The following is a 13,999-nucleotide window of genomic DNA, read 5'->3' as shown; positions in this document are numbered from 1 at the left end:
TACGCGATATTGCGACATGTTCCATCCATATGATAAAATGAAAATATGATAAAAGTGGAGAAAATTTGGAATATTGTTACACAGAAACATCGTTGGGTTCCTTTTGAGTGAAACAATTACTTTTTATCGAGGTTGCGTTGGAAAAGGGAGAAAAGATCTTGTCGGTCTCGCGACAAAAGGCGTACAATTTTACAAGTCTCGTTGCTTCGTTTTGCCGATACGAGGCAGTGAAATCGCGTGGAGATACGCGAGATGGGTCCACGAGATATAAGGGGTCGATACTGTCCTCGAGGAAATTTCTACAACGCTTCTTGTAACTTTGTTATGCGCGAAATCAAGCGGCTCCTTCGATAAAATTCCAGGCACGAAAGAGGACTGAATTTTCCTGTGGCATTAACTCTTATTCGAAGCAATTTTTCTTTTTTCTTTTTAATGCAAAAATGTAAATCAGAAATGTAGAATAATATTATTCGATCTCTGAGAGTTTCTCAGCGTGAATAGTCGTTTAAACGAACGGGTCGCTTCGACATAAAAATCGAAAGTTTGATTCAACTTTGTCAAATGGAAATGATTTTTAAACGAGACACGCGAGTCGCATTATACGATTTTCGTCAACGACGATATTTTCATCCTAAACGAGTAAACATCCACTCCACACGCGCGAAAAAAAACCATTATTATGAAAATTTTTATGGCGGATACAACCCGCAGAGAATCGCAATTACGTATGTGAACACATCTTCGAATGCGGAGATGAATTCTGATTGTTTTTCTTTTTCACTTTCTTTCTTTCTTTCTTTTTTTTTTTTTTTTGAATTTAAATCGATATTTATCGGAAATATAACCACTCCTTTTTCAAGGACTATAAAAATGCGCTTTCGAATGAATTCCGGAACATCTCGTTCGAGATCTCGAGCGTCGAAGTAAACAAATTAATTAAAAAAGAAAAAAAATAACACACGAGCAAACAAATATTTCTCTTTTCACGTAAAAGCATAAATTAAGAGATAAAATTTCGTTATCTTTCGGATAACGGACGAAAAATACGTACGTGAGTGATTCACGTCGATCGATCACAGATGAATTATGCGAATCGATGATAAATCGTATCCATCGTCTCGTATCTCAACCGTACACCTCCTATTTCACGTTGAAAAATATCGCGATATCCGCCTCGCGCTCATCGAGCCTTCCTTCCAATGTCATAATCAACAACATGATTTTTTTTTTCTTTTCCCCTCCCTCTCCCCTGACGCTCGTGATCGCTCGTACGAGTGTTCTCCACAATGAAATATGTATACGTGACGTGGGAAGAAATGGAGGATGGAGGCGAATAAAAAATAAAAGAAGAAGAAGAAAATAAAAAATAAAAAAAAAAAACAGATAGATCTCTCACTCGCCGGTGTAAACATTATTGATGAGTACTCTCTCTGCGCGAGAAATTTGGCGTTATCTCTCTACATCTGGAAAAGGAAAAATCGAGCTCCCATATTCTCCGTCGGGGAATTCTTCTTGAATATACTGAGCTGAGAGATACAATTTTGTCGCGAATAAAATACGATTCGAATTGATGGTGAAGAGAAAGAAACTGAAGGCGAGGCAAAAATTGGTACGAAAAGGGTACGAAGAAGATTCGTGAGAGAACGAAAGTCGAGAAAAAAAAAAAAAAAAAGAATTGAAAGGATCGAGAAAGTTGATTTAACAGTTTGATGCATCGATAACGATACGATGAATCGTTAAACTTCATCATAAATGCATCGTTAATCAGGAAAAGTTCAGTGTAGCGAGTCGAGATAGATGGATCGAGAATTTTCACTTTCAATCTTTTACTCGGGTCGCGTAGCTGATGTGTATTTTTAATAATGAAATACCAAGAACCGTTTGAAAAAAATCGAATCTCGGATATAAATGGGAAATAGTCACGCATGAGCGTGATATCTTCATGGAAATGAACGATTTTTTTTTTTTTTTTTTTTTTTTTTTTTTTTTCATTTTATGAACGATTATTTTATATCGATGATTGGAATACCGTGACTGATCGAGAGATAAATTTTTTTAAAAAATATCGAGAGTATTCCTAAAGCTTTTCAATTTTTGATGACGGATTAACTTTCAGGTATTTAAACTTCAAAGTCGAGAGATTTTTAATTTAAAATTTTTTACTTTCTTATATTTTTCTTTGTTTTGAACTTTTGATATTCATGGATATAATCATTAATCATTATTTCTTTGCGATTATAATTTTCAATTATTTTCTTTCTAATAAACTTTTATAAAAGGATAATCGCAATTTTATTTTTTATTCTTCATTTCCTTATTAGAAAGCAACTTCATCACTCGCAATGAGTATCACTGGCAACGAGGATTTCAATCTCTTGAAAAATCTTTTGATCTCTTTTATTTTCTTAAATTTGAATCTAATTAAAAGTTTTCTTTGCAATTTTTTTCGAACTCTCGCCAACTTAAAATGATTTGCCAAAGGTAAACGTGCAAGAGTAACTATCCGTATAAAAATGATTTATACACGTTAAAACGATCCAGAATTTAGGTTAGGTTAAGTTAATCAAAGGAGATGTAAGAGATGTCGCGATGTTTCATAACTCAGATACATGATCTTACGTAACATTTTACGTTTTATTTAATATGGTTGCCATTCATACTCGTATAAATGTATCTATATAGTAGAAGGAAATTTTAAAAACTCACCTCCTCCAAATGCTTGTTGTCCTTCCTTATCCTCGGATGGAGAACCTTCTAAGCTCGCAGGACCACTATCGGCTCCGCCAGTTGCGCTATAAATATAACGAGGGAAACGCGTGAATAAAATATGAACAAACTGCATAATGCCGTGCAATTTACACTATCCTACAAAGACTTTTAAAAAAGCTTCTACGTAAAATGCAGCATGAATATAGAATAAGAACAAAACAAATTATTCTATCCATTAACGTGTCAAGTGAATTCCAATGCTGTTCTTCGAACTTTGAATACTAAAGCTTACCTTATCAATCGCTTACTAATCGAATAAATAAAAATAAATATATAAATCATTCTAATAATAACAAAAAAATTATTTCAAATTCATCGATAGATCGTTTAAAATCATACAGTAATAAAATTCAACTCTTTCACAGTGTGACTTAACCTCACTTTCCAAAAAAACTCGGAGAAAAAGAAGCACAATATTCCAAACGCACAAATGATCGTATCGTTTCCTCAATTGTATTCACTTATTTTTTCATTATTTTTTCACCGTATTCCTTCGATCTTTTTCTAAATCACTTCAATTTTCAAATTCTTTGTCACTTTATCACACTGTAAAAGGGTTAAATCATATCACATATAAAAAAATTCCACCAAGATACTATCGAAGATAGGATTTCGTTGTATATAAAAAAAAATAACTTCTTACCTACTAGCATCGTCGTCTTTCGTCGGTTCGACGGTACCCTCAGTGGTGGTTTGCGCCACTTGGGCCCCGTTCATTGTTTTAGGGCCCTGCGATTCGCCTTCATTTCCTTGTCCACCGCGGCTCAATCCAGGAATTCCACCGCTAAACCAGCCTGTCATCTGGGATTTCACACCAACCAGCATGTCCAATTTGCTGCCGCTTTTGGTCGGGCTATAAAGGAGAGAATTTTTTAATTTATCACCATGTCACGGTTTCAGTTTTAACATCTAACAGTATGAATAAAAATAACTATGAATGTAAAAATTATAAAAATGCATTTATAAATTGCATTTAAAAACGGAAAGTTTTACACGAGTAATACGAAGAAAGGAAATGAGAGGAGATCGTTTATCGCGAATGATTTGTTTTTTTATTCTTCCAAGAATTTATAATTGTTTGGATGATTCTATTTTAACTTCTTTTTTTCTTTTCTTTTCTTTTCTCTTTTTTTTTTATCGTATTAATCGTGTAACGCTGTAAAGTTTGAATCTCGATTTCCAGATATTAACTTAAGTGGAAAAGTTATAAAAATATATAGTTTAATAATCTTGTAAGTGTTCTTAAGAGACGTGCAAAACAATTCTATCTTATCTCTGTTCGGAATGTTTGTAATTACTTATTGTATAATAGCTCCAACGAAAACAGTTGCATGAAGTTCAGTTTAAATTTGAAAATCAGTTAAAATTGAGAATATAGGTTAAGTAAGAAAGAGAACAGTTAAAGATGTGTAATGTGACTTACATATTGAAATCGATTTATTCCAATGAAAAATAGAGAAATTTCTTTTCTCGTTTGTTACGAATAATCGATGTTTTCATTCTATTGAAGATGTTTAAACAATCTGTCTTACACTTCTACGTAACAATAGGCTAATTGCAGAAACGTTGGCAAGATAGTACTATAAAATGTATATTTTTCATCACTAGAATAATAGATGGAAATTGTTAACGATATAACAATAATATTAGTTATAATATGGATGAATATTAAAGACTTGTACTAAGACTTGTTCGCGTCTATCAATAATCTATGTGTCGTACAACTTTGAACTAATGCACTTATAAACCAATTGCTTTGGTTACATTCAATGCGAAAAGACTAGCTTACGTTATTGATCTGTCGTAAATATAAAAGTTGATTTTATGCCAACAGAATTGATTTTAGAGTTTATGATGAATCTTTTTTATGTGAAGAATCCTAAAGCATCCTTACATTTTTCTTTTTTATGGCTCTAAATAAAACTAGGTATTTTTTATTTTTCCCTATTTGTTTAACCTCATCAGTTGTTACGATGGTTATCTAACCTTTAAGGAAAACAGGTCAATAGAGAAGAATGTGTTTCAAAGTGGGCTTTCGATTCCTGCCTATTCGTTATAAATATGTTACGAGTAAAAATAGGTCAACGTGATCAAGTCAAGAACAACGGCAATAAAATATTGTTGCAACTATAACTCGTTTAAAAGTATCGTGGCTTTTATAACCATTTTATCGACATTATAATTATAAGCCAATCGAAAAGGATTTTTAATAATCTTGAAAAAAGTTCATCTTATCCCTAATATCTATTTTTTCCCCTTCAATCTAGATATCTTTTTTTAAAAAAATGATCTAGTTAAGGATTTCTAACATGTTTGTTTGTTAAATTATTTGTTACGCATGGAAACTATTAGCAACTCCTCCCCACTGATTATATACAAGAATATCGACATCATGATAACGTATTACGATACTTCGGTAATAACCGATATTAGATTCGCATTGAATTGATGCAATTATTTTAAATTACCTGCTGCTACACCATATTATGTGCACAATGTCGTTTATCAATAACTAACAGATTCTGAAAAATAATAAATACTTAACCTTAAATGTTTTACAAAAATATTTGGTAAAAAATTTATTGTTCTTCCGCATATCCTTAAACTATCGAACTTTTTTTCAAAAAAAAAGTGAAAAAAGAGCAATAGAAAATAAAATAAATATAAAAAAATAAGAGATGGAAAGAAATTACGAGTTTTCATCATCATTATATGAAATTTAACAGTTTCGTGGGAGGGCGACTGCGGTGGTATCGATTGCGACCTATATAAAAGATTACGACCACCTCCCTCCCTTTTATGGAAACATCGCTGTTTCTTCGTATACGAATAGAGTTTACTTGAATTCTGGACTAACCTCAATCACATATATAGTATATTGCTATATATATAGATTTCTTAAAAAACATTGCTTTAACCACTTAATGAGAAAACAATTTCTCCATTAAGTAGAAATTTTCAAATTTTGAAAGTTTTTGTCCATTTTTAATCAAAATGATGTTCATTCAATGCATGTTGCAATATTTATCCTAATAATAGCTGAATATATATGAAATAGGATCAAACAATTGAGCTAAGAAATTGTTAAATTATGCGCCACTTTGTTGTAAATTGAGAAATATATTTTTGGAAAATTAGACAATAAAGTGGATTATGATTATTCTATTTTCTTTCTTTCCATCTCCCTCTCAGCAAACAAAATACGCATTCAAATTAAAAATAGCTTGATAACGTATTTGATTCTTCTGACTATCTTATGTTTCTTTCATCTTCAGTTATTAGTGAATAAAAATATACAAATTCAGTTAAATAAAGGAAATTAATGGATGAAACTGTGAATTTGGGGGAAAAAAAATAATTTTTTCGATTCTTGTAACAGAAAAAGCTAAAGATAAGCAAAATAAAAAAAAAAGGAAAGTAAATTATTCAGCCAACACTAGAGAAATTATTTCGCGTTGAAAATACACCTTTAAAATGTGAAAATACACCCAAGATACATAAAATAATGATAGGAATAATTTAATAAAAAAAAAAATGAAATAGAAAAAAAATAATAAAAAAATTATGTTAATTTAAGATTAAATTCTAGAAAGTTATTAAAAAATATATATCTATTCAATGCACATTGATTTCGACGCAATAAGAATCAACATCGGAATTTATGTATATTCAAAACCATGTCAAAATTTGTGACAGTGATCTAACCTATACATCGCGATGGGATTTTTCGATCCATGAAATCTTATTTCTAAAATCTATTTCTAGTGACGTAATTCTTTGAGAATCATCATATAAACGTCATGTTTCGTATAATAATATGCCTATGCAAAGATGACATTTTCTCTGAACAGAAAATGTGAAATATCTAACTAATAACATTGGAAATTCACACAAATAAAAAATGCATGATACAATATTTAAATATCTGTAACGTTTAATGTCAAATTAAAAATGTAAAAATAGAAATAAGGAATATTTGATTTTATAAGATATAAGAGAATATTTTATAGATATTACGTCTGATTTTATAAGAAATTACTGAATTATTAGGATAAAAAAAAAGTTTTTATTTTCTTATTATCTAAAAGAAACTATAAAGAATTTTTAGAAAACGAAATGATATCATTCGAAATGAAATTTTTAATTAGAGTAACATAATATTTAATCAATGACTTAATTATCTATTATTATATTGCTATTATAAAATGTAGTAAATACTTTATAAATTGTGATTAATAATTATAAAGCAAAGAAAAGGTTAAGTACGCAGATTTTCCAACTGTATGTTTTAATTCGCGAACGTCATAATACTGTCGCATAAGTAGTTTATATAAGCATAGAAATAAATATTATCGATCTAATCTCAAAACTGCATTTAAAATCGAATCTAAAATTTTGACGCGTTACATAGATGCGCAGAAACAGCATGTATGCATTTGACGTTCTATCATAATCATAAATTACATCAAAAACAACTATTTCATGTAACAAAAAAAATATTATTAAAACGCATTTCTAAATTTTGAACAAAGAGATAAGAAAAAGAGATAAGAATATTACTATAAGATTAACAACTTTTACAAAATGCCAAAATATAGTGAACAAAATTCATATCAAATTATGACGTTCGACGATAAAATAATATAGGTTAAACTGATACCTATCTTTCCTGTCCAATTCTTCTCCTTCGGTAGTTACAGGAATTTTTTCCTCAGGTGGTAATTCCGTGCCGGCATCTTCTGCCTTCTTTCCCATCCATGTAGACACCTGATTCGTTAAACCAGTGAACATTTTCAATTACAATGCGACAGTTGTTTCACACTTAAATATGTGCGTGATATCTTAAAATATCTTCTTTCTATTCTCTACGCTAGTACGAACGTTACTGAAACCCTTATGGGTCCGAATGATGGCAAAGACTTGTCCGTTTTAATGGTCGCGCAACCACGAACTGCGCGGATTCTACGTATGTTAGCGCATTTCGTATTGCGCATTATAGTTTAAGCAACTATAGCGCCATTTTGGTTTAACGGAAACAAGTTGAACTAAAACTATAATCGATTTCCATGTACATAACCATAGACAAAATGTAAAATAGATTTATCACTTAATATATTTTCTGTTTCTTTTTGTTGACAGAATTTAATGTAAACCGCCCTTAAAGATTTATCTGTAATATAATATTACATATTTCCTTTATTATTTTATCCATTTAGCATAAAATAATTATAACAATTAAATTTTTATATAAGATATATATAAGGTACGAGATAATTCTCAAATAATTTACAAATTTTAATTTAAATTTTATTAAACAAAAAAGAATAATTATGCAAAATGAATCTCAAATTATTTTTTGGAATCTAAATTTTAATTTGAATTTTTAAAAATTAAAAATCTATTTTTAAAATCCAAAAATTTAAATTTCTTCACTTGACAATTAGTTCATCAATAAATTGTATGTTTCGATAACTACAAATTATATAATTTGTACACACGAATAATAGTTTAATATATTTTAAATAAGTATTAAGATTTCATTTGATTATTGTAAAAAAAATTCACGGATTATTTGGATAATTTAATTTTTGAATAATCGGACCTGAGAATTTCAAATAGTGTTGGAAAAATATGATGGAAAAATAGTGTTTCGATAAGAAATAAAAACTCTTACATGTAGTTTTTGATACGTAAATGTACCAATATATTTTTATTACAAGTATATTATACAATATATATACAAATATATATATATACAAATTTTTATATTATTTTAAAAAATAATAAGGTCAATCAAATATTAGATATGTCTTTCAAATACATAAATTTTACAAAACAAATATAGATGAAGACAACAAATAATGTGACAAGAATAGAGATAAAAATTGTGGAATCAGTATTTTAGAGCACTGTAGATGAAATTAATATAAATAAAAAAATAAATTATAGAAAAAGAATAAAGATAAAAATTAATTTTTTATGCCATCTTTTGAATATTAATTCTAATTCTATTTCTATTTTTCTTTTTTTGTACTACGTGTTTTCCTCATTTCATTTATATCATTCCAGAGATAATTCTCTAATTTTTATCTCGTTCTTTATTATTTTTGTCATTCTTTCAGTATTTGTTCTTTTGTCTGTACTTATTCTATATATCACAAACATAGACATATAAACATGCGGCATATCATTTTCATCATTTTTCTTCAAAATCATAATATTTTCAATATTAAAATGTATCAATATACATATATATCAAAAAAACAGATTTTTTAAATTCTTAATATATGCTACATGTATATACATGTATTTTAATATCACATTCAAAACTGTGATTAATAAAAAATAAATGTTTTAATAAAAAAATATTTCTAAATATTTTAAAAACTAACTTTAATAATTCAATAAATAAAAATATAAAATATACCTTAAATAATTAATAGTTTTTAATATTAAAGATTTTTCTTATCAATAATTAACTAAAGCTGTGAATCTATAGTAAAATATACATATTTTTCTATATGTCCATAGCAATATCGCTATCCCAGTCAATAAATGAATGCAAATAACTGAATTGAAATCATTACATATATCACATATTTTAAATTCTGAATGTTTTGTTTAATACTGAATTGATTTGTTGGACGGATTATAAATCTTTCATATTAAAATGATTTGTTACAAATAATTAAAAGAATCATAATAAATATATTGCAATGATTTTTTATCTATAATTGTTAAAATACTATTAATATATATATAGAATACTACGAGAAAAAAATCCGTACAGTCTTTGTAACAAGTTTTCTGCACACTGCACAAGATTTCATATCATTAGCACATTTTACACAAGCGATCACATGTCCACATGGTAAAAATACTACTTCTAATTCTTGATTGTAACAGATTTTACATATTTTTGCATCATCTGTTGATTTATTATTTTGTACTTTTATATTTGATAAATTTTCTGCATTCTCCCTTATAGATTCTATACTGCTTACATTAGTCTCTACACTATTATTTTGATAATCTAATTCTGAATTGCTATTTCTACATCTTGATATTGTTTCCTGAAATAAATAGAATATTATATAAGTATACAATTGAACTATTAATTATGCATATAATATAAAATATAATATTCATATTCTTACTTGTATGGAAGATGAAGATATATGCCGGCCTGTTACTTTATTCACATAATCTTGTCCTTTAATCATTAATAAATAATAACATTTAGAATACCATTTTGCATGTTGTTCCCAAGGATTATCTTCTGGTTCCCAATCTTTTAAACCACATCCACAATAATAACATATAGTTTGATCACTTTTTCCTGTATAATAAAAACCTGCATCTGCTAATTGTTCTTTTGTTTGTAACATAAATTTTGGCCAAGTTGAAAATGTATTCAACCTTGCATCATAACTAGCATATTCAGGATGTATAGGTTTTTTAGGCTCTTTCAAGTTTAAACAATTAGATTTAGCAATGCTTGATAATTGTAATTCAGTTGAAAAATTATAATTATCAACACCAGATGTAAGCCGATGTTCTAAGTCATGAGAACTTCTTGGTTGTACAATTGTATTAGAATCTATTCCAATTGGTACATTACCACAATTTATTTTACAAATAAATCTACATCTTGCTGACCATCTCTGATGATCAACCATTGGAATATCACCTTGTACCCATTGACATATCTCAACTTGACATTCAAAACATCTAACTTTATCATATTCACCCGTATAATAAAATCCAGCAGCGGCAAGTTTTTCAGGTTTTATATATGATACAGGCCAATTTTTAAAACTTTGAAGTCTTGCTTCTTCAAAATGATAATCAATATTATCTACTTCATCTTCATCATTCAATATATGAGGTGTTATGAAAATTGATGATGTTAAATATGGATTTGTTGAAGTTTTGAGATTTGAATCATTTTTAAAATCTTTGAGTTTGATATTAGTCATGTTACTTGAGTTATTGCTAAATCTGTATAGAGAAATAAAATAATTATTAAATGAAATATTGAACAATTGTTATATTATTAATATTATGTTTATGATTACATAAATTTTATTGGAATTTTATTAAAAATTTATATTTCTTTATTAACGTTTATTCTTTAAATCTAACAATAATTTTTAGTATTATTAGAAAAACTTAATAAAACTTAAATTTAAAGAAATTAAAATTAAACTTTATAAGATAAATTTATAATATATGTTAAAATTAATATTAATTAAAATTAAAAAATTTTAAAATAATCTTTTATATTAATTTCGTTTTATAATATTCGATAATAATATAATTAAAAATAATAAAAAAAAAGAAAATAAAATAAATCAAATATAATTTATTATTTCTTTAAGGTAGAAATGAAAATTGTAATAAAAATTCATTATACAATATACTACTCTTTATATTCTATGCTATTTTTTGAATAATTTAAATTAAATTATTTAATATTTCAAAAAACGAATTGCAAAAAGTACAATTTGATTAATTTGTATAAATGATAATTACGATTCGAAATTAATCCACTATTTTAAATCTTATTTTAATATCAAATTAATAGTTCCTAATTTTAAATCTTTTTTAAGAAATATTATGTTCGTACGATTAAAATAAAAGGAAATACATATTACATATCTATTAGAATAATTAACACAATCTATTAGAATAAATAAGACACATTTTATTATATACACACACGAATATACACATTACTTTATCAATCTTATTATCGATCACTGATCTTATTACTGAAGCATATGCAAATAAGGAAAGTTATACAAAAGTACACAAATTGATTCTCACTGCGTATGTATCATTTAATAGAAAAAATAAATATTTGAATTTCACTGTCGAAAATTAAGTCAAAATTACTAAATTTCAAATTATATATTTTACTATTCTTTGCCTCCTTACCTTTGGAACGTGAATGTTAAAATGGAGGTAAAATTCTGCGAATAAAATAAGTAATAGCCATCTATCGGATAAAAAATAAATAATAGCCATCTATCGGACAAAAAATTAATTAGTTAAATAGATGCATATTAAAATTTATAAAAACAAATGTTTAAAAAAAGTGAAAAATAATTATTACATTAACAATTGTATTAAAAAAATAAAATAAATTATTTTTAAATTCTTATAATTCTATATATATATATTATTTATATATATAATCTCATAGCATAAAAGAATAAATAGAAGCTCCGATAGATGGCTACAATAATATACTTTTATTCGCAGTAAAATTAAACAATAAATTATATTTTTAAATATCATCCATTAGAGAAGTTTAAATTCAATATTCTATGGTATTCATAAATTTTTTCATATTCATAAAATATTTGTACATTGTAAAAGTTAAATATTTTTAACTTATTTATAAATATATATATGTTTATAAATATATATATATATATATATATATATATATTATAATTGATTACATTGGATAAAAAGCATGGATCAATATGGATCAATATTTTTTTGATTCTTCATTATTATACTTAACATCCTCTTTATATAAGGTATTGTTATGATTTATTCAGTATTCATTGATATAATTTGATATAATTTTCTATCGATAAAAAATATTTTATTATATTTAATACATTTTTTCGATACATTGCTTGGATTTCGAATAATGGCACGTAGCCAACGTTACTAAGTTATTCGTAATTAGTTAATATTTTTTTTTTAATAATTCGTTAACAAAATTATAACGAAAATTACAAAGAAAAATGTTGCTTGAAATTACTTCAGAAATTTCTAGTTAACAGATGTTTCTAGTTAACGGATTCTTACATTTGTATACCTGAGTTGGAATATATGAGCGTTTTATAATGCGGCAATAATAATAAATAATAAATAAACTCGACAATAAAACCGGATTTAAAATCTTATTCAGCAATAAGGAATAGAAAGGAATTCTATGAATAAATAGATAATTTGTTTATCGAATCTTAGTATCAATTTTTTTTAGTATCAAAAATTTCGATTAGAATGTAATCTGAGAAAAAATGTAAAATTTTTTCTATTTCAAAGAATACAAAGTTTTTATGAGATCTAATATGTATATAATAATTTATATATCAATGTACACATTGAGAAAACAATTTTTTTAAATTCTTAATATATGTATATAACAATAATTATTTAAAAAAGACATATACAAGTTATAATAATTTAACATATTCTACTGTGTAATATAATATTCCTTTCTCCTTTGCTTTGGTTCTAATATTTGAAAGAAAATTTTATAACACAAGAAATAATAAATAAGAATAAATAGAATATATATTTTTTTCAATTATTTATAACATTAAAAAAAAAGAACAATAATTAATAAAGTTATGTTAATTGTGAAATTGAAAATTTTAAAATGATTCAAGAATGCAGGATGATGTTTGTGAATTAATGTGCACAAGCACATAAGTATACATACATTTATTTTGTTCTCTTTATTACATATAATATATATTTAACCCTACCATTAAAGAGAATCTATGTTGAATAGAGTGAAAAATAGCGCGATTTGAACGATATTGAACTTAAACGCCAAGAGATATTGTACTCAGAAACTCGACGTTCAAATCCATCGTAACAGAATTCACTGAAAGATTACTGGTTCAAAAAACTGGCAAAACTATTTTTAACGACCTTATATAAAAACATAAAATAATACAAGCATAAATTCTATCAAAGTAGATTTCTGCCAGTGATAAATTTTAACACACACGATTCTCGAGTACAATTAACTAGACATATTATTTTTTTTTTTATCAAGTATTACTGACAATAATAATAATCTTGAATATTCTCAGATTATTCAATATAGAAATTTTTAGTATATAACTGTACAGTCTCGATTGAATTAAAGAAATTTTGAGATCCTAGAGTGTCAGTATTAAAATATATTTATTCTAATTAAATTTTAACTAAATATGAATTACCATCCAATGCTGGTATTATTATTTTATTATTCTAATCTCGCTTGTTAATTGTACGTATTTTTTTTTTTTTTTTTATAAGAAATTAATTGTAATTGTAAAAGAAAATAACGATTCATAATGTATATACGTAAATTATTATCATAGGCATCGTTACTGTTCAACCCCTCTCAGTAACTATGCCTGTACGTCTAAACGAAAATAAAATATATAATAAATGTAATATATGCCCACCCGAACATTCTAATCGGCACCTA

At 26.5% G+C, this 13,999-nt stretch overlaps 2 protein-coding genes across 8 annotated transcripts in view; both read right to left on the bottom strand.

Annotated features, from left to right (window-relative positions):
• LOC726924 (synapse-associated protein 1) overlaps window positions 1–7,729 on the bottom strand; it is a 61,311-nt gene extending 53,582 nt beyond the window's left edge. For 5 of the 7 annotated variants that reach the window (XM_006565857.3, XM_006565854.3, XM_006565855.3 and 2 more), the window contains exons 1-4: window positions 7,430–7,729; window positions 3,413–3,622; window positions 3,002–3,016; window positions 2,707–2,792 (exon numbers count right to left, since the gene is read on the bottom strand). In XM_006565857.3, coding sequence (XP_006565920.1) covers window positions 2,707–2,792; window positions 3,002–3,016; window positions 3,413–3,622; window positions 7,430–7,560 — 442 coding nt within the window. In that variant the 5' untranslated portion in view covers window positions 7,561–7,729. The remainder of the gene's footprint in view (window positions 1–2,706; window positions 2,793–3,001; window positions 3,017–3,412; window positions 3,623–7,429) is intronic. The other 2 variants (XM_001122641.5, XM_016910823.2) reach the window with 1 other exon arrangement.
• Window positions 7,730–9,211: 1,482 nt separating this feature from the next.
• On the bottom strand, window positions 9,212–11,809 carry LOC726899 (death-associated inhibitor of apoptosis 1). The gene is made up of 3 exons (XM_001122616.5): window positions 11,710–11,809; window positions 9,927–10,770; window positions 9,212–9,842 (listed from the first exon to the last, which is right to left on the bottom strand). Exons 2-3 carry the CDS (start codon window positions 10,746–10,748, stop codon window positions 9,537–9,539), a joined length of 1,128 nt encoding a protein of 375 aa, XP_001122616.1. The 5' UTR covers window positions 10,749–10,770; window positions 11,710–11,809; the 3' UTR covers window positions 9,212–9,536.
• Between the last annotated feature and the right edge of the window lie 2,190 nt (window positions 11,810–13,999).

Source organism: Apis mellifera, linkage group LG2, assembly GCF_003254395.2.
Source record: "Apis mellifera strain DH4 linkage group LG2, Amel_HAv3.1, whole genome shotgun sequence".
NCBI classification, from domain to species: domain Eukaryota; kingdom Metazoa; phylum Arthropoda; class Insecta; order Hymenoptera; family Apidae; genus Apis; species Apis mellifera.
This window is presented reverse-complemented; position numbering and strand designations above follow the sequence as displayed.

Bases quoted from the DNA above. Each gene is read 5' to 3' on its own strand.
- LOC726899 (XM_001122616.5), bottom strand. From the start codon at position 10,748: ATGACTAATATCAAACTCAAAGATTTTAAAAATGATTCAAATCTCAAA. The intron at 9,843-9,926 runs GTAAGAATATGA...TATTTATTTCAG, and splicing joins TATCTTCATCTTCCATACAA to GAAACAATATCAAGATGTAG.